This window comes from Trachinotus anak, unplaced genomic scaffold, assembly GCF_046630095.1.
Source record: "Trachinotus anak isolate AG129_WGS33_773 ecotype Australia unplaced genomic scaffold, CSIRO_AGI_Tana_v1 ptg000005l, whole genome shotgun sequence".
NCBI lineage: Eukaryota > Metazoa > Chordata > Actinopteri > Carangiformes > Carangidae > Trachinotus > Trachinotus anak.
In genome coordinates this window covers 1,923,393-1,944,528 of record NW_027273856.1, presented here as the reverse complement: position 1 = coordinate 1,944,528, position 21,136 = coordinate 1,923,393, and the positions used below count along the sequence as shown (strand labels likewise).

General features: G+C 41.2%; 1 protein-coding gene across 7 annotated transcripts in view; it reads left to right on the top strand.

The window, feature by feature from the left end:
• The first annotated feature begins 877 nt into the window (after positions 1-877).
• LOC139621298 (sodium/potassium/calcium exchanger 2-like) overlaps positions 878-21,136 on the top strand; it is a 45,680-nt gene continuing 25,421 nt past the window's right edge. Inside the window, exons 1-3 of one of the 7 annotated variants that reach the window (XM_071477641.1) lie at positions 878-1,457; positions 2,264-3,340; positions 20,842-20,880. In XM_071477641.1, coding sequence (XP_071333742.1) covers positions 2,438-3,340; positions 20,842-20,880 — 942 coding nt within the window. In that variant the 5' untranslated portion in view covers positions 878-1,457; positions 2,264-2,437. Of the gene's footprint in view, positions 1,458-1,493; positions 1,812-2,260; positions 3,341-20,841; positions 20,881-21,136 lie in introns of those variants that run through there. The other 6 variants (XM_071477640.1, XM_071477645.1, XM_071477643.1 and 3 more) reach the window with 6 other exon arrangements.

Sequence of the window (21,136 nt, the reverse complement as noted above, 5' to 3'; positions counted from 1 at the left end):
TGAATCGTGGTTTATTATACAGCACCAGGCCATTTGTGTCACACATACTTTGTCGCAATGTCCGTCTCAGTCTGACAGGGTTTTACCTGTAATGCTAAATTGTTGCGAGCTTTATTTGACATTTGTGGAAACCTTTCGACCTGGGGGCTGTAAGGATGATGACTGTTTCAGGTGAGGGCTTGGTATTGATGGCATATTCAAAACGAAGCAAAGGGATGGCCTTTTAATGTTTACTAATCCATTGGTTCTTTTAAAATACCAAAAATGTAAAGAAATAGATATTAATATTGCATGAATTGTTCAACAAATTGCTTTGTAATAGATATGAAGATATGAAGCCAGCAGCTGGTTAGCTTGGCACTGAGTTTGGAGACCGGGGCAGCAGCTCTGCTTGGCTCTGTCAAAAGATAATAAATTCTGTCTACCAGCACTACTGAAGCTCACTAACGAATTTCTCAATGTGGTAGACTCCACACATGGGAGAAGTTTACCTTCAAGGCTTTCTACCACAAAGCTTTTGCATGTGGTTTTTAACCAAAACCACAATGTGTTCATAAGGTGCCTAATTAGTGAACTTTAGGAATGCTGGTAGTTGGAATTTGTTACCTTTGCTCACAACCTGGCAGCTGCTAAGCTAAGCTTACTGGCTGCAGGCTCCAGCTTCATATCCAACACACAAAACATGAAGATATGATAGTAGTGTGACCCCCCCCCCCCCCCCCCAAAAAAAAAAGAAAAAAATCTTTCATTTCATTACTCTAGCTTACAAGTGTGAAGATGTACTATTTGTGGGCTATGAGAAAATGGTGCACAGTGAGCTGCACATTGCAGTGTTGTCTCTGATCCACCACTTGCATATAACCTTGAAATGACCTAAGGCGCACACACTGATCAGCTGCTGAGCTGAGGCACATCCACCTGTTCCGTCAGCAGAGGACTAACAAAAAAAAAAAATCTGTAGGAATAGTGTCTTTGCTGTGTAACCACGGCAACTCCTCCCTCAAAATGCAACATCACCAAAGCCCCCACCGAGGGAGCTGGGCAGGAGAGGATGCGCTGTCTGCCGCTTACCTGGCTGCATGAATAAAGCACCCAGCCCGGCACCATAGCCCGCTACATTAGCAAGGTGGCAAGGTATTTTCGACCGGGTGATTTTTTTTTTTTTTTTTTTTTTCTTCCTCCTCTCATCCGACACAGGAGGATGCTGCTGCTGCTGCTGCTGTGAGGGAGAGAGGTGAGAGCAGTTGGAAAAGCAGCCCCCCCCACCCCACCTCGCCCCCTCCCCTCCCCTCCTCCTCCTCCTCCTCCTCCTCCTCCTCCTCCAAAGCTCCTCCTCTGTCGTCGGAGAGCGGAGACCGGTCACATTTTGCTCAATGAGAGCAAGAGGGCACCGGAGAGGATTTCCTAATTTCAACCTGCTGCTGTGCTGTGCGGCTGTTTCCTCGCCTCTGTCAAAGGTAAGGCATGACACGGGCTGCAGCCCCCCCCCCCCCAGCCTCGCCGGGGAAACTAATGTTGGGCTGTTTTGGTCGGGGATGATGGGTAGCTGTTTTGTGTGATGATACCGCTGTGAAAGGGCGAAGGCGTTACTGAAGGGCAGACGGAGTTGACAGGGGAGCTGACATCTCAGACAAGCCGTCCAGCTCACAGGCAGCGGGCTGTGCATCGCTGGAAAGTCCGACAGGACGGGATGTGTGTTTCTGTTTGCTTTTACCTGAGAGCAGCGTCATAGCCTTTGCCGTTTTTCCACTGACTGCAGCCAAGTGATGTCCGTGCACCGTCGGCCTTCACATTTCGTGATTATTTCCCAGGTAAAAACAGGAGATTTCACATTCTGGCTGCGAGTTGTCCGTCCAACATGTCAATGGACATGCTCTTTAAAATGGTTGGGCCAGCATCAGTCAGAATCATGTGCCCTTTGTACAAGTTTCTGCTTGTGTCACTCGTGTTTTCAATTTATCGTTAATTGCTTAAAGCTGTATTTCTATTTATGTGGAGCTAATGTGAGTCTGTTAAGACATTATTATGGCTGCACGTCTCACTTAAATTAGATGTAGTCTGAGAGGACGAGGACATCTGTCAGCAGATTTAAGATGTTATAAATTCTTGAATTCAGTTTTCATTTCATATGCTATAGAGATTTAAGGGATGATTTTCTAAATATGCATTTTAAGATGAGTGTAATTGGGAATTACTTTTTTATTAATTGTTTTTTGGTTTGTTTGTTTGTTTTTTTTTCAATTCTTTTGACATTTACCAGCAGAGGCTAATATGAAGACATCATTTGGCAAACCAGACCCTGGAAAGCACCTACAATCTTTTCAACTCATTTGAAACTGAAGACAACACCATGCATTTTCTCCAGTAAAACCTGCTCCCCACTCTCCCCTCTTCCTACCGAGCCATTGAGAGTGAGGACATCACGAGCTGCATAGAGATGGGTTCAGATCAACCCTGCATGGATACAGGAGAGCGACGACCCATATTGGGTCCTGTCTGTAAGCGGCAGGGCCACCGGTGTCTGCGGAAAAAGCTGAGGCCAGTGCGAATCTTAGGGTTCGTCTTCAGTCTGGTGGCCGTTAGTGCTGTCTCCTTCAGTGCCTTGACCTGGAGCTCAGATGGTCTCAGTGAGCCAGTGCTCCCCCAGAAGAGTCTCCATGAGTCAGCCCCCCACAGGACTCTACTTTTCACCCAGCACCATAGGGACCCCAATGTCTCAGCCGACATGCCGATAGCCATGAAATCTACAGCAGATAGCAATGAGAGCCAGGGGGAGTACCCGCCAGACATTTTCAGCCTTGAGGAGAGGCGCCAAGGAGCAGTGGCCCTCCACATGTTTGGCATGATCTACATGTTCATTGCCTTAGCTATAGTGTGTGATGAGTTTTTCGTCCCAGCGCTCACGGTCATCACAGAGAAGCTGACCATTTCGGATGACGTCGCAGGGGCCACCTTCATGGCGGCCGGTGGCTCAGCTCCGGAGCTCTTCACCTCCATCATCGGTGTCTTCATCTCACACAGCAACGTGGGCATCGGGACCATCGTGGGCTCGGCGGTCTTCAATATTCTCTTTGTTATTGGGATGTGTGCCATCTTCTCCAAGGAGATCCTCAACTTAACATGGTGGCCGCTCTTCCGTGACGTCTCCTTCTACATCCTGGATCTGATCATGCTCATCATCTTCTTCCTGGATAACATCATCTCCATGTGGGAAAGTATCACACTGCTCTCAGCCTACGCCGCCTACGTGATCTTCATGAAGTTCAACAGCACAGTGGAGAGCTTCGCCAAAGATTGCATGAACAAGAATCAAGTGGTAGAAGTCGCGGTACAGCCTAAGGTGAGTTGGCTTCTTGAACCGTAATATTTATTTATTTCTCCCACCTCCCTCCACCACCATCTCCTCTTAAGATACAATTCTATATAAAATAACAGACTGGGGAAGTTACAGCACGTGTGCAGTAATGCGTTTTGGTAGTTTGGCTGATAGAAATGACTTTTGCCCTGTGGGATGGGCACACACACTCATCCTTTTACACTTATCATGCAGCTGATTTGACAGTCTAATGAAGTCAGGCTTTCCTTGACACTTGTTTCAGTTGAGCCAAAAATGAAAATGAAACCAGTGTGTGAGTTGAGACATGCTTTTAATTCCACACTTTTTTTTTTATTCTCATCAACCCAGTGACCATTTTCAAATGAAACCAATGGCTCACAGATGTCCTGCCCACTCAGATGATTCAATACGCAGCAACTGATGCCAAACATAATGTTTATGAGACTGTTGTATATGTTCAGTACTTCATGATGAGGCAAATAACAGAAGCTCTTAACTCACTTTCAACAGCTAAACTGACCACTGTACATTAAAATGGTTGAAGCAACGCCGCACAGCGCTGGTATACAGTATTCCACTGTGGGATTAATAAAACGGAGTCAAATGTGTAATTCTGGGTTAAGCTCTACAAATTGTGTCCCGGTCTGACAATCAAATCCCTTGGAAAATCTCAGGAGCTATTTTTTTCCCCAGTTAAAGATTTCCCACATAAATACTGTATTTAGATTGTTGCGTAAACTTGTAAACTACATACAGCTCGGTGAGGTGAAACACATATAGTAAGTAGTTCAGGCACTGCTGCGATCGTCTTGTTGGTCCTCTGTCTTCCTCCATATTTGCTTTCAGAGGATCTTTAAGTCCAGACATTCAGTGCAGTATTTTACTGTTTGCTCACTAGAATAAATAGCAAATACTCAAACAGTAGAAATCATTGCGTTACTTCACATAACATTCGCCCCCTCAATGACACTTAAGGGCAAAAGACACTGCAGTGCAATTTGATACCGGTGTAGAGATTATCCAGACGGATTTAGATTTCTTTGTGACATGAGATGGAAATGAAATTTTGAGAAAGTTGTATTGTAAAGCTTTCATTAAACAGGGATTTATTTTAAGTACATAAAGGATATTTAAACGGCAGGTTACACAATGTTGGGAGAAACTCTCGAGGAAGCCAGCAGTGCCGTTTGCCATACAGTGTGTAAATCACAATGCTAAAAATAACAACTCTCTTCATTTAAAAAGCACAAAAATAGCTGTTGTCTGTTGGTCCTCTCTGCGCTGTGTTACTTTGATGTAGAGCTAACGTGCAAGAGAAGAGTGGGAACTGAGGTGCACAGGCTGAGTGCCAGAGAAGACTCAGGTGACCTTGAGGTGCAATGGATTCTGGATACTTTGGCCAAGAGAGGCATGTACATGTGCGTGCGTGTGTGGGTGTGCGTGTGTTGAAAAACAACTTCTGATGAGGGGAAAAATAGTGCAAGACAGATGAATCGATCAAACCCCGCCATCATGTTTCATCTCCCACATCGCTTACAGCAGATTTAGCTTCTCCTCTCTCTCGCATTGACGGAAACAATCCCATGGCTACACCTCTCTGCAGCCTGCTTTGAACATAGAAGACATCAAATACATTTAATCAATGAATTACAGGTGTACAAAATTAGTCCAAAGCTATTATTTTATTGGGCACGGGCTGCCACTTAACCTCTTTTTAGTTTGCAGTCTGGGTCTACGGGGTTAATAGAACTACAAAGGCACAAATATTATTAGAATATAATCATCTAAACACCCTTTTTCAATCAAGCTTTGACACTTTGGGGACGTGCGTATTTCAAGACACAAGTGTTATTTTGAGATTTAATTGGCAATTAAGCAGGCATGTGTGTGTCATATGAGCAGTGGAAAATAAGACAGGAGGGCAAGGACGAGGATGAGTGCGTTAACTCATAAAATTGTCGTACAAAATTTACGATTTCTGTGTTTGTATTTTTGTTCTGTTTTTAGCTGACATTCACTCCTGTAATAATGATAATAATGACATGCTACAGAGCACCTTTCAATACATAGCTACAAAATGCTTTGCTGTAAAAACAGGGAATGACAGTAATAACTCAAATATGAACATGAATCTAAAACAAGATCAATAATTAAAACAAAAATCACCAGTTAAGAAAAAGCCATGGCATAAAAGTGGGTGAAGAAATTTAATAGAAGACTGTGAGTTTGCCTGTCTTAGATTCTCAGGCTGAGGGGTCACCTTTACTGACAAGTTGAGATTTTGGAGCCATTAGGCCCTGCTGCAGGATCTCAAGCAGCGATTAGGCTCATAGGGAGTTCGTAGATCACAGATGTAGGCAGAAGCCAAAGCATTCAAGGCTTTAAAAAACAGTAAAATGTTCAAATGAATTCTAAAACTCTCAGATATTCAGTGAAGTCATGAGTGAGCACCTAGGTGTCCTTAATCCTCCCTACTGTACTGTTCAGGCGAGTTTTGCATTGTAAGGACAATAGGGTGTCATTTGACACTATCCCCTTGAACCAAACACTTGATTAAATTGAGCTTCCCTGAGATTACTTCATGCATTATGATATTGGGATGTCCTCAACCTTTGTGTGTTGCATTGCTGCCACAGACGGAAGTACAGGGACTCACCCATACAGGAGTGGTGTTGTTGTGTCTATAGGCTGCTGAGTCGGTAATTGGCAGTAGGACAACAACAGTTTATGCCATAAGTACCATGTCAATTATATTTCGAGAGGAACATTAATAGCAGTGTGATGTTTTGCATTTAGAAGACATCAGTCAGTTTTGTACTGTCTGCGAACCCTGCCTTTCATCTCATTACGTAACCGCTGGTACTGTGTTCTCTTTTCTTTTTTTGGCATGAAAAGTTTCTTTTTTGTAACTTGTTTATTCTGCTGCAGGTAACATAAAAATAGATGGCTTTGTTTCTCTTATTTTCTAGAAAGTAATGCCTTAGCTCCCAGGCAGAGCGTTAAGTGGTGAGAGCAGGGCTCGCTTTTCGATCATTTGACGGATCAAAGGTGTCATGGTTTTCTTTTTTCTTTCTTTTTTTTTTTTTTTTTTTACCCCAGGGGTGAGGTGTAACAATCTATGCTGTATCAATACAGCACAAATAGAACTGTCAGATCTCAGTTCTATGCAGCGGATGCTAGGTCTATTTAAAGCCATTGTTTTAACAGCAGTTCAACAGTCAGCCTCATAAAATGTCTTAATCCAGTCACCACAACCATAAATGCTCCATAATGCTATATACACTTTGACTGACTTGGAGTCACAGCAAAGTAAGATAGTAGAGGCATTTGTTTACAACTAATTCAAGACCACACATAGTTTGGGGAGGAAAAGAATGTGGATTTTTTTCTAGCTCTTGCTGTGCTAAAATGTTGGCTGCAGAAATGGAGCCGCAGTTTTGAAATCCTCGTGAAATCTATTGTAACTGTAACTGCTTACAGCTGATAATGACAACTTGACAACCTTAGCTACAGGATGAATGAGTCAGTCAGAGGTGGAAAATGAACTCCGCTTGCACTACTAAAAAAAAAAAAAACAAACAAATAATACAAATCAGAAAAACAATATTTACTGCTAAATGTGACTGCTAACAAATTATACTCACACCAGGCCTTTAGGGGGAAGCAGAAACAAGCTTTAATCACAACACTGAAATATCACATTTGAAGCTGATATGGCTAACATGTTAGCATACAATTAGTGTTCATATGGGGTTGTGTAGCTTGAGAAGTATAAGTCTATTACTCACTGTCCTTATGGCTGATTTTATAACCGCAACATCGTCTGACAAAATCACCAAAGACAAAAATTAATGACAAAGGGCCACTGGCCAGACTTTTACCCATGGCACGTGTTCCACCAGGTGAGCTACCAGGGCGCCCCAAGATGGAATATCTTTCTTATTTTCTCTCTCACACATCTCACAGCCTCTGTCTGGGATATGCAATCGTTTAGCCTTTATTTACTTCCTACTCCAGATCATAACAAACTTTTATTAGAGGCAGGTCTTTATTTCTGACTCCCTGAGTTTGATATGTAGAATTGGCCATACTTTTGGCCAGTAAAAGTTACTGCAGTACATGTAAATACAAACCAAACACCAAAAAGCCCTCCAGCTTCTCAGTGAGCGTAAACTTTCATTGCTGTGCTGCAGTAAGCGTATTGTCTCATTCCCAGTTGCTAGTATGTCTGTTGTTTACATGCTGTTCAAATCTGCTAGTTTATAGTTTAGGTTAAAAAATAGTTTATTTTCCGTAATCCTTCTCCACATCCCTGCAGTTTCCGAGCACCCGGGAGACCAGAGCAGCTCGCTAGATTACCTCTAACAAAAGATGTAACCCTACGCCCCCATTTGGCATCTATTTTCAGTCCAGCCGTGTACCAGGTTTATACCCTGTCTTATTTGAAAAAAAGTCTCAACAGCTAGCGACAATGCGCTAACTTGCCACCACTGCAGGCTGTAAACTCCCCCTAATAGAACGTGTTTGCCCCAGAAACTCCAACTCAGTGACGTGGCATTTGGCTTACCAATAGTGGAAATATGACCACTCAGCCAGTCAGTCAAGGATATTCCATCTTATAGGGCTGGCCCCGCTGTTGTGGCCCAGCTAAATATTGGTAATAGAAGTTTTAACTTTGACAACAATGTACCTCAAAGATTGGGAGAAATCATTAGGTATACAAATGTAATAACTGTTGTAACTGCAAAGGTACATTTAAAATCACAACAACTGACCTAATAGCTCAATAACTCAGATTCACATAATAGAATCATGTAATCCTGCTTCAGAGTATTTAATTCAGTCAATCCTAGTGCGTGATGTGATTTTATCTGTTCATCTTTGACCCAAACAGATGTTGGAAGGAAGTATTTATCTATTAATTCTGGCCTGATTGGTGCCTAATACCTTTGTTTACCTGATGAGTGCTTAGCTGCTGGTTAATCTTAAGTGCACTCTGCTGTAGTCCAGTGAGTTAGGTTGCCAACTCTGCTTTTCTAACTCTTATGAGACGCAACACTGCAGCCTGTGCCTGCGTTTTACCTGCTGTAATCTACTTTTAATATTTCTTCTGTTTTAAATCATAATATGTCTTTTTGGGATGGGCACATTGACAGTTTTTCAAAATTAATTTAAACCCATTTACTAGCCAGAGAGGACACTGAAAAATGCTTTTAGGAGAATCATTATTACTTTACAGTATTGATTTATACGCTGACTTCAGACGATAGGGCTACACAAGAATGCCAGTGGCCTGTCTGGAGAAAAAAAAACAAAACATTAACGCATTGCAGTGTAATATAATCCAATAAGATATCCCTGCAACAAATACCACATTATTGTTTAGCTTTAAATAGTCAATTTTCATTGGGGAATTTCTGAGGCTATAGGCTATACTATTTTTGTTCTGTTTGCTTAAAATGTAGTAATGTAATTAATGTAGTGCGCAACTGTTATTTAGTCACATCTTCCACAAGTCAGCCTCCTCTGCATTCATGCCAAAGGGTGACTAATGTGTCCCACATATTGGCCCTGTCAGCTGCAGTGGTTCATAGGTCAAAGAGGGCGTCACTTTACTGTATCGCTTCCTTTAATTGTTGCACGTTGTGTTACAGTTAAGCTTCTCAGTCTGGTTGTGTGGTCAGTGACTTAACGGGACAGAGCTGACTCGCATCCATGCACAAAGGTTTGATTACCGAACGCTGGGGCACTCGGTATGTGCAGAGGGGCTGAAAGAGGTCACCCAATGCCTGATGCCTGAATGCACACCCACGCACTCTGTGTACTCTGTCTGTACAGTACATCCCTACTGTGCGGACTGTAGAGACACAGTTCAAGGTCACAATAGAGCTAGAGGCTCCTACTTACTCCTCACAAGCTTGAGTGATCATGGCAGCACAAGATGGAGGCGTGTGAATATCAGTAGCACCAACCTAGCTTCAGCGTTTTTTCTCTGGAGTAGCAGAAGATGTTTGTGTACTAGAGTTGGCTTTGCATGCTGACAGTGTCCCACTGAAGCAATCATTTGTCCAACCCTTTTCTTTTCTTTTCTTTGTACAAAAAATGTCAAAAATGATCTTATTTTTCCATTCCAATTTGTATTTTCTTTACTTTTTTTCAAACAGCTATTGGTACAGACTTGCAGAGCAGATTTGTGTATCTTCTAAAGAGGCCAGTCTAGCCCTGAAATGGCATTAAGTCAGATTTATTAGGAACTGCGGTGCAGACATGCTCTGGCTGTACATGGCATTAGAAGAAGGGTCTTCCGTCATCTGCACACCCCCTCCTCAGGACCACCTCACCAGCCTGGCCCTGGCTTATCTTGTTATCTTGTGGCCTCTCTCATTGTTCAGCTGATGGACTGACTGGCTGCTGTTGAAAATGCAGGCTCAGATCAGATTAGCCAGCACTTTGTGCACCGTGGCTTTATGAAAGACAGAGGAGTGACAAGCTCCACTTCTGCGTGTTATGATTGTCGTGACGCAACAAAAGTCAGTGTTTTTTGTTAGTGATGACAGTGAAGTCAAAGTCATTCTGTCATGTTAAAGGAAGAGCATGGTCACATCTGACAGCACATTGAGCAACTGGGAGCTGAGCAGTTATTATCATTGTACAATGCATAATTAAAGGTAAATGTTATCATGCTAGCTCATTACATTAAATTGAGGACTTTCAAGAGAATGTATCAAACGAGGAAAAGGTCTCAAATACTTGTTGAAATGAGAGTCTGCAGGTTGGTATAAGTAAGATTCTACAGCAAACCACAATATTAGATGCCTGCTATCGTCAATGTTGGATAAGCCAGTGTGTATCGAGGCAGATGTTGGTTCTGCTGAGATGGAAGGTGCGACCTCTGATGCATTACCAAGCTATAAATAGCGTCACGGAGGCGAGATCTTCCATCAGGATGCGCTTCAAAGATCGGTTACAAAGCAGGTTCTGTGCAGGGAGCAGAACTGTTTGTGTTTCTTCCCTGTGGATTTGGACATTTGAGCACCAGTTCTGATACTACACACCGTCAGCTCACACATAAGAACCAGTTGCTGCTGGTTTTCCCAGTTTTCATTTTTATCCAGTCCAATTCAAGTGAACTCTGCACAGCATGAACTCTGTCACTAGCTGTTTATTTTGGTCGTGTGTGACGTGCCCATGGGATTATCTTCCATTATGAATGATGTCAAGCTAATTTCCAGTAGAATCCAGATGTGCACTGCTAAACTCCCACCAAATCATAAACTGCATCTGTTTCAGATTTCTTCTTTGGGCTTGAATGGATAATAAAAACAGTTGTCCAGCTAATTTCTAGGAAATCCTCTTGAAATACCAATTTTACCAATTTTAATTACTATAAAAGTAAGGGTTTGTGCAGTATCCAGAAAAATAAACCTGACATTTCAGTGTAGGCATGTAGAGGTTGTGGGCACCTAAGAATGGACTTTTAAAAATGGAATCTCTTTTTGCAGTATCATCTGTATAGCATGTGCCCTTGTCCTTGATATATACTGTGCATTTGTATGAAAGCAGTGAGGTTATTCATGTTTGTTTCCTTTTTAAAGGAGAAGTTGTAGAAGTGGCCTTGGTTTATACTGAACATAAAACAGGTAAAATAATGCTTGTGTGTGTGCAGGTACAAGGTCACTGAGGGGAAAATAAACGTAGAAGCACTCTGCAGCAAATTACAGAAGCACATGACAGAAAGTAGAGGAAATAGGTTTATTGATGCCTAAATTATGAAGCAAAGTTTGATTGCAAAAAAAGCTAAGCTGCGCTGTCTTTGTTTAGTTGTGCTGGCAGTGGTGTAGTTTTAACTTGATATGCACAGACTGTTGCGAACATGTACAGTACATACCTGCCCCCCCCCACACACACAGGGAAACAGAATCATTTCAGTGCTTGAGCTCAGCCAGTGACAACAGAGCCAGAGTCCAATAATTTAAAAATAGAAAGCCTGCGACTTTGATCTCACCATGACGATGAGGAGTCCAAGTTTTATCATCCGTTCCAGCTGTGGCTTCTTGTCTAAGGAGGGGGAGAGGGGAGCGTTGCTGCAGAGCCAGTAATTAGTTTTCCTGTTTTAGAGGTTTTACCTTGTTGTTGGGCTGTTAGACCAGTCAATAGAGATAAAGGTATTGTTCAGAATAAAGTAATGGACCAATCAAAACACAGTGTCGAGTTTTAGAAATCTAGAGCAGAGGGTGGATCGAGCCAGAGCTGCTTCTTTCTCTGTCTCTCTTCTATTGTCTACAATTATTCCGTGAGCTCTCTTGGCAGTGTTGTTGTTCCTCACCGGCGCCCTGCTTTTGTCCAAATGCAATTTAATTATATTCAATGGTAATAGTTGTACAAATGAAGTTCTCATTTGCATCACAGGTGCTGATGGCTGCATTTTATGTTGTCCTCAATTGGTTATTGTACTGTTTGGCTTCCTCCTCCATTCTTATCAGAGTGGACAGTCTGGCTCTTCACTGCCTCCTCAGTGTTGTTAATGGTTTGAAGGTCACCCTGTCACTTATTGCAGTTGCTGTGCAAATATCAAAAGCACGATGTACTCTGTGGAGAAAAAAAAGTAAAATGGTCTTTATTATTTTTGCCCCACAAAAGATCATTATACATTCAAAGTAGATCCATTGTAAGTTGGTCCACTTCAGAGATGTTTACACAACCAAAACAAATGTGTACATGCCACCTGATACCAATGACTCAAAAATGGCCTTAATTTAATCTTTTTCTCATTTTATGGTGTGTACATGTCTTCAAAATTAGTGTCCTGAAATTCCCTAGTCACAACCCCTTAAATGTCTTGTTTTCCTTAGTTTTCTGTGAAAGCAAACTGATATTACCCAGTTTTGGATGTTGGCCGGACAAATTTTGCTATTTGAATGTGTAAACTTGTGCTTTGGAAAACTGTAATGGGCATTCTATTGACCAATAAGCCCAAACGATCAGCTGATTATTATTCAGAGATGGAAATAATCATTAGTTAAAGCTCTGACTGATTATTTAACTTACCGTGGTCATGCGTTACATGCATGTTTGTCAAAATACTGTGGGTGAATTTGAGTTTGGCGCGGATGAGAAAGCTGGTAAGATTTAGTTTGTCTGTAAGGCATTCTCTGCAAGTCGGCCTGTCAGTTTCATTTGACTGTTTGACTTCATTCAGGTGTTGAAGTTTGCAGTGCCTTAGAGCCCAGCTTCAAAAGCTCAGTAAATTAATTAATATGGAATCAGGCTAGCTTGTTTCTGTTCAGCTTCAGTCACACTGAACCCAATCTTTGTCCTTGGTGCAGCACCATGGACAGCACCTCCTCAGTCTCACTGGTCCTCAGCATCTACGGATCTACTTACAGCATCTACTTCCTACTGTGATCTGCTGTAAGTGGATGACCCGTTCACATCCTTGATTTGTTTTTTGTGTTCAGTCTTTGGTAGTGTACATACAACATGATTGGTATACCATTGCGTAGTTGAAGGTCTCAAGAATTGAAATGAAACCCCAAGTGGAGGGTGGCTCCCTGAAATAGATTACGCAGACTGTTGTTCAAAGAGGGTGCCTTCATCTAGCACTGGGGAACTAACAGAGACACTGGATCATTTAGAGCTGCTACTCTTTAAGCTCACGCAGAGCAGTGGATCTCAGTAGGCGCAGTCATGAAATCATTTTCATTTTGATGTGGCCTAGACAGCCTGAACAGCTGTCTCCAGCTTTAACCACTGTCTTCACTAGAGGCCATTTTCTATCTGATTTGTACATTGTTTGGACCTTAGGGTAGTTTTAGATTATCAGATATAATATGAGCTGATGTTGTCTGAGGGTTATGGGTATACTACTTTTACTATTGTCTCAGTGAATTAATAACATGATTAGTTTCACACATAACCCCCCCTCATCTATTTAAATCAGAAGCTCAGACATTACCAGATTGAATTCATGCTGTCTCCTAATGCAAAGAAATTCTTGAAAACTTGAAATGAGAGTGTTTTTTTTTCGTTTTTTTTTTTTTTTTTTTGTTCTGAGGGAGAGCCTGAAGGTTAAATGTTGAGGCTTGCAAGAAACTGAAAGCCTTATCGATCACGGGCTATTTTTGAAAGCTGGGTCGAATTAGCTAATGTAACTGCACTGTAAAAGCATCATGTGAAGGGCACCAAGATCCCTATCTCATGGGTGTATGAAATGACAAACAGCCCAGTAAGCTAGAAACCGTGCATATGGTTGGATGTGGCTGAGGACTGGCGGGCCTTACATACTTAACTCCTTCCTTGGAGGGATTTTTGACCCTGAACATCAGCTTTACTAAGCTGCAGCAGCTGAACATTACATCAGCTCTGAGAGTTGTGGTTCATATAATGCCCGTAATTTGTGAAATCCAGAGCGATGATGTCTGCACATCATCCGGTGTATAGATCTCACAGCTTCAGATAAGACCTGACATCACGCAGATAACCACAGAGAATTTTAGACCAAATTTAAGAGAGTAAACTCTTAAAACGGAAGTGATTGCAATCAGACAGTCTCTAATGAGCTAATTAGAAAACACTCTGGGGCTCAGTGAATCTGCTGAAAGCCTCTCCTCCTCTGTTCTCATCTAAGAGGGTTAGTACTTATGTCCATCACTGGCTGACGAATGATGCATGAAGCTGCCCCCCCAACCTAACCCCATCCCCACTCAAGCCCACCAAGGTCACCTGAAAGGGCTCTGTCAGTATATTACCCTGTCCACACTACATGTAACAGGCCAACCTGACTAGCCAGTAGGAAGCCTCCTCTGCATCCTTCCACCTCCAGCTCCTCTCCAAGATAAGGCTCTTCTGTGTGCACTCTCTGCCTCAGATAGGAGGTGACTTTCTGCTGACAATGAAACGAAGCAAGTCGTTGGTCAGAATTATGTGAGCAAGGTGCCATCAAGTAATAGCTGCTGCCCTGATGGGAAAATTTGGTGATTTGGGCTTTGTTTATTAATATTTAAGTGGGGTTTACTGCAAAATTAGCAGGAGATGGAACTAGCAGCAGTTCAGCAAGGTAGCCATCATGGTAGCGGTGTGGCACTAGTTTTGCCTTTGCTAGTTGGTTGTTCCTCCATGGCTCTCCTGACAGGTGTTACAAATTGGAAGCTATTTGTCTTCTTCAGTCACGGTGAAGAACCTCCATGCTGACAACATGTGGTGTGTGTGTGTGTGTGTGTGTGTGTGTGTGTGTGTGTGTGTGTGTGTGTGTGTGTGTGTCTGTGCTGCTGTGTGCTGCGTGAGTGTAGACTGATCAGCCAGTCACAGGTCATTGTCAGTCAAGCTGAAAGCCAGATGGATCTCTAATAAATTAAAATAGAGCCAAAGGATAAGTCTGTTGATATTCTATATTTTTCACGTTAATGAATATCATGACCAAAACCACGATGAATTGATCCCATCAACTAGTATTGTCTGTGTTGCCATGATGTAGTTTATTCCTCTGTGCCATAGTGCTCCATTGTTGACAAGAAACCATCAAAACACATCCATGAGTCACTGATGTTCCTTCAATATGATGAACCCGGACACAGTTTATTTCAATTCAGTCCCACTTTTACTGTCCTGCTGGCATAATTTGACTAGAGTACCAAATGTGTATTAATCCGCAGCTGAGAATAGTCCTCAACACCTTTTTTGCTCTTGTTTTGGTAGTGTTCACTAAAATCTATATTAATATATATGCTCATTTTTCCAAAGATATACATTGACATGACTGGATGAAAAATGAAAGCTGGAGGGGTCAAGACCTGAATGACTCACTGGTCAGCAGTTGATCACCCACTGTCATTAACCTTTTATCTCGACTCCTTTCTTACATTATCATATTTATGTTTTTAAATTATTTTATGTCTATATTTGTGATGCCTCAGATAACACATAATAAAAAGATAACTAGGTATCGTGTTATGGATCTCAAGGTGAACTTAATGCAGCGGTACCATATCTTACTTTCAGTTTATTGATGTGCAACTGGAATACAAATTCTTCCAGATGCTTCTACCATTCAGTTTCTGGTCGCTCTGATTTTGTTGTCCCAGCTGGGACTCTACTATTTCTGACTTTGTCTGTTTATATAGAGATGGAGTTTCACAACATTATATAAATGTGAATTTCTTCTTAATGTCCCCTGTGCATAATGCATTAACAATGAGAAGTCATGGTAGCTAGAGTAATACAGAGAGAGAAAGAGAAATCTATCGATTCATGTTGAAAAACGTCATCATTGGATGGCAGACAGGCTGCTGCAGCAATACTGAGAAAGTTGGAAAGTACTGTGGTGTAATACTATGTCATAGATATGTTTTCCCTATGACCAATACCTGGAAAAAGGCAGGGCTGCCCAATTGCCTCAGGGCAACTAGATTTGGACCACTGTCAAGGATCAGTTTGGTCTGGTTCCCACTATTGAGAAACCCCTTCTCTCAGTATCAGGAAATGAAAATACAACAGGCCCAGCACTGATACATCTAAACCTAAACCAAAGGCAATAAATAACTTTATGAAAAACTCTCAGGACATGCAGCTAAGTTAAAAAAAAATCTAGGGCAGAGCATGCTGCAGCGGGAGCACAGTGGACACACTGCAGACTTTTTGAAGAAACTTTTCCTCACTGTTTGCTACAATCTCTAAAACAAAAAACCTGCCTCAGCCATATCTGCAGATCAAAACCATCTTGGATCTGACAGGAATGACTAACTCCAGATTGGATCGGGCTTGCAGGAGGTCATTATTGCACCTCTTGTATTTATTTAGCTAAAGCATTACTTGAGTGAGTATTAATATAACTTGTTGTATACTTATTATGACAAATTTTTATCAACTCAACATTCATTAACACAAGAAAACCACTGTAATACAATATAGTACTGACAGGGAAATGACAAAAAGTACCAGGTGCTTGTTCAAACTCAGCTGTGGGTGATTACATTCACTTGCAAAAATGACACAGCAGTTTTTGTTCCCCTATTTGTCTCCCAAAAGCCCAAGTCTGATTGGTTCATTGGAGGGGGGAGTAAGAGGAAGCAATTTTGGCTTAGTCCTGATGAGCACTGCCTTGTGGGAAATCAGTGTCGTGGCAGCTCCTGTAATTAGTTCTGCTTGTTAGAAAAATGAAGGGGTTACTAATTAGCAAGTGGATGGCTTCTTGACTTGTTGTGCATCTTTTCCCTCCTTTCCTTGAAGATCATCATTATCGTCTCTGGGCAAAACGGGAATAAGAGCGAGAGAGAGAGAGAAAGAGGGAGAGATGCTGCTCAGTCTTCCTGCTCAACAGTTTAGCTCTAACACGATGAATCTAGATGGACAAATCTCGAAGGGTGCTCTGTCATGCTCTGACAGACAAGCTGCCTACTGCAAGCACGTGTAGGAAAATGCCTGGAGCTGTGAAGGATTTCACTTTTCACGTTTGCTTAACAAGCCAGGCAGTCTGGTTTTCACAGATCTTTACATACACAGGCTAACTAAAGCTTTATTTATAGTATATCCACATTTACTACAGTTTCAATATGCTAGGATTTATTATGCATGAAATATCAGATTTATTGTATAATGTAGCTCTTGTCTCAACAAGCCTGTCTACCTGGCTTAATTTCTGGCTTGTGTACTTTGTGCTTCTCCACATGAACTTGTGGCAACCATTAAAAAGTATTGTAAGGCCCTGTTTGGGCCTGTTTGTCATTAATAGTTGAAGAAATTGTAATTTGATTTCACTGTTTGACTTGCACATTTCAAATTTTAAAAAGTGCGATTATTATAAATTTACCCCCACTCTAAATGTAAAAGAGTGAGTCAAAGCTTGATTTAATCACTAAGTCTGCACCACATTGTAAATATTAATTGGCTTAAAATAAAGACTGGAGGAAGGGAGAAATGCCTACAGTTCAAACCTACCTGCACCTATAAAATACAGTTGTTTAATCTGCACAAAACCCAAAATGTAGAAATGACAATTTGCCATTGTTACAAGTTATTTGGAAAATGATAATAGTTTGGAAATAAACTTAAAAACATGCGGTCTGCTGGTCTGTGTAGCTATAGCACTGAAATTGACTTCTGACTTTACTGTATTCATGGGCTAATTCAGTCAGTGCAATAACTGTAAAAATCCAAAAACATTAACGTGATGCTATTGGAGTTTTGGAGGCTTAATTAATGATGTGCATTGTAAAGTCTGTTCTGTTTCAGTTAGAAGCAGCATCCTCAATGATGGACCCTGCTTTCAATGTGGATTTTGAAATTGGACTCCCTGCAAAACCGAATAGCAGTGAGAAAGGAATTGGGTGGAAGTGATAAGGAAAATGGCTCATTAGATTTATAAAATATAATGCTGGTTGCTGGTACCATATTTTATTTATATCTCAGGGTATATTAAGGAGTAAATTAAGGATTTGATGGATCAAGCACAGCTATGACGGATTTAATCAAACTCCACCATTGGCAAACTAGAAAGTGTGTTTAATAAAAAAAAAAAGAAGGTTATTCTCTTTAGTAATTTGGCTTGGATGTCGAAACATAAAAGGAAATGCAAATCAAATTCCTCTGGAAACAGACTCCTTTTGTGCTCTCCGATTGCATATGAGAAGATTTATAATCCGCCACTGATGTTCGAAAGTCAGGACTTCCAGCTCTGCTTTCAGCGTTTAACCAATGTGCTCAGATTCCTGCAAAAGCCCCCCCCCCCCCTTTAAGCTGTGGGCAATTTGAGTGGTGAAAGCGGACGTATTTTTGCCTGATGTCACACTCGTCGTCGATAATTCTCCGTAACATGTCGTTACATGCATGCGGCTGCAGAGGAACATTTATCTTCATCAGCTGATCCGCTTCCAAGAATGATCCTGATGTGACATTATGTAAGAACTGAAAGGCAGAGCTGCTGGTATTAGAGAACGCCCAAACTCCAGAGAACATACTAATCTCCCTATGTGATTATTAGTCATAATATTTAACGCTGGCTTAATGATCGACCTGTGGCGTAATCTCTATCTGGCACATTCACCTGTTCTCCCGTAACCCTCACTAACTTGCCTTTGAGGATGGCGATAGGAAGTGAAATAGAGTAATTATACCTCGAGTGTGTGGGGACTTACCCTGAAGATATGAAATAGGGGGAAAAAAGAGGTTCTAGTTAAATAGCTGTGTAGAAAATCTCAGGATTAGCTCAACTTCTGTTCAGTATTTGGCAAATGTTTGATTTCAGCTCCAACATTTCTGTAATTATTGTGTAGCTATGCAGAGGCATAACCTAATATATGGTAAATTATGAGTTGTTAAACTGAAACAGTGGGACACAGTGGGTGCTAACATTCCCAATGACTGCAGTGGTGGATTTTTCTCAAAATGAAATCAGCGCCTAAATAAAAGTTCATTCAAGTTAAGATGAATCTTGTTTGATTTGATGAGATGAACTTACCAACCAAATCAAATAAAACACGTTGATATAATCAACAAACCAGTTCAATTTTCTTTTTTTTTTTTTAATAAAGAGATCTATTGGGAAGATTGTTAGCACCCACATAAGCTTTCACCTCATGAATTAGAGTTAGCATCACACGCCTCCTTCCTGCACAGTTATCAAGAGATTTGATATTCAGTGCAATGCAGCATCAATTAGCATGAATCACTACATGACAAGCCTGAAGGCTGTATCTTAAAATTTTTATATTTGTGCTGCATTGTTAAACATTCACAAGATCGTTTTCTGCATTTCATTTGGTGTTGTGCACTTTATCCCTGAACATCAGTGCCTCCACGTTCTACACATTTCTGTGTGAAACCTGTGTAGGCTGTGAAACAAAGCCTTGATATGCTAAGATCTGAACAAGAGCTTTGTGTTTGTTCCCTTGTAGTTGAAAACATAGGCCTTAAGCGACTGTTATTTCACACACTTGCACACATGTTTTTGAAGATGAAGTGAGCGCAGGTCAGTCAGGCACTTGGTGAAAGACTTTTGTGTCAAAAATAGATTTGGTTACAGTCCTGCACCTGGCAAAAAAAAAAAAAAAAAAAAAAAAAAAAAGGCCCGCCGAGAACAATGGCAGAGAACTGAGTGATTGTTAAAAGATTGGAGCGTGATGCGGCACAAACCCCCTCTCAGAGGCAAAATTATCATATTAAGACCCAACAGCATTGAGCCTGAAGGGCTTTAGAGTATTCACTCCCCTTGGGTCAAGACAAAGCATTTCAGAGATTTTAGAAATTACACTCATTCTTGTCATTACAGTAAATATGAAGCTGAACCATGAGCCAGTAGCTGGTAAGTTTAGCTTAGCATAAAAACTGGGAACGAGCGGAAAACGCTGCTCTTTCCAAAGATTAAAAAACCTATATACCATCACCTTTAAATCTCAAAAATTATCATCTCATGTTTTGTTGTTTAATCTATAGAAGAAAGTTTAACAATGATATGATTTTACAAATGGCCCTTGGCTGTGTACTTTAGTTTTCATACAAATCGTGTCTCAGGCTAGCTGTTTGTACAGGCTAGTTTCCCCTGGACCCTCTTGGTTTGGCTCTATATATATACCCATATATCAGTGAGGAATCTTCTATAAGGTGCTAGGCTAATTTTGCAGGTATTGCCATTCAGAAATATGAGCAACTGGTTCAAAAGTTTCTGTCAATGACATTAAAGATGGAAAGGGTAGTTTTGATGAAACTGAAATGGTTGCTCCATGATATGAAAAGGTTTTTTGGAAAAGCTTATTCTTTCTTTCATTAGATGAGAGGACTGATATGCCCTCAATATGAAACTACAGCCAGCAGGTGGCTAGCTTAATTTTTCAGGATAACTTGTCTTGTTTACATGTCGGTTGTTGTACAGATTAAACAAACAGTATATGAATTGTTAATTATTGTGCATTAGATGTAAACAGAGCCAGGCTAGCTTCCCCAGTTTCCAGCCCTAACTAAGCTTTATGGCTGCTAATTGCTGCTTTGTATATCCTATACATACTTCATCTTGGCAAGTGAATAAGTGTATTTCATATAGTGTCAAACTGTAGAATATTATTTTCCAATTTTTTACAGCTGCAATGAAAATTGTATTTCTATTTGAAAAGTTTTATCATTTTTTTGCCTCTTCACCATTACTTTACTTTTACAGTGTGGAGCAACTAAGATATGCCAGGAACTCTGATATGAGCTGACATCCTTGAGTCAAATGAGAGTAATTGAAATGACATTTTTGAATGAATTTCAAGGAAATTCAAGTAGACACAGTCTAATCTTGCTCAGCTTGTGACTGACACAGTAGGCAGGCACAGCGGTGGGGAAGAATATGTCTCTCAAGTCTTGTCCACTTACATCACAGTCAGTCATCACCATCACTGTAACTCTGTCTCTTTATCATCTCCTCATCTTGTCTGTGTGGTTGTGTGCGGCATGCTTCACATCTATGTCCTGTTTTCTCTTTCTCTCCCTCTCCCCCCCTTTTACTTCTTCTTCTCTTTGTATTGGATGAGAAGGCAAGTCCTGGGGCGCCAGAGGATGACGGCAAGTTGTCGGTAGGTCCTGTCTGATTGACACTCTTCCTGTCTGCTTCAGTGTTTGTCCCCGTTTCTGTGTAGATGTAGTAGCGTAACTTGTCTTTCTCCCACCATATTTTGTGCAAGACATGTACACTGTTATCTCTAACCTTCAGCCTCACTGTGTGCAGAGAGTAGCTCTGTTTCCTCAAGCCTTTTTTTTGTGACAGTTACATTTTGTACAGAGCATGCAAGAAAACAATCGAGGAAGTAGCATGTGCTTAAGACTCTTCGA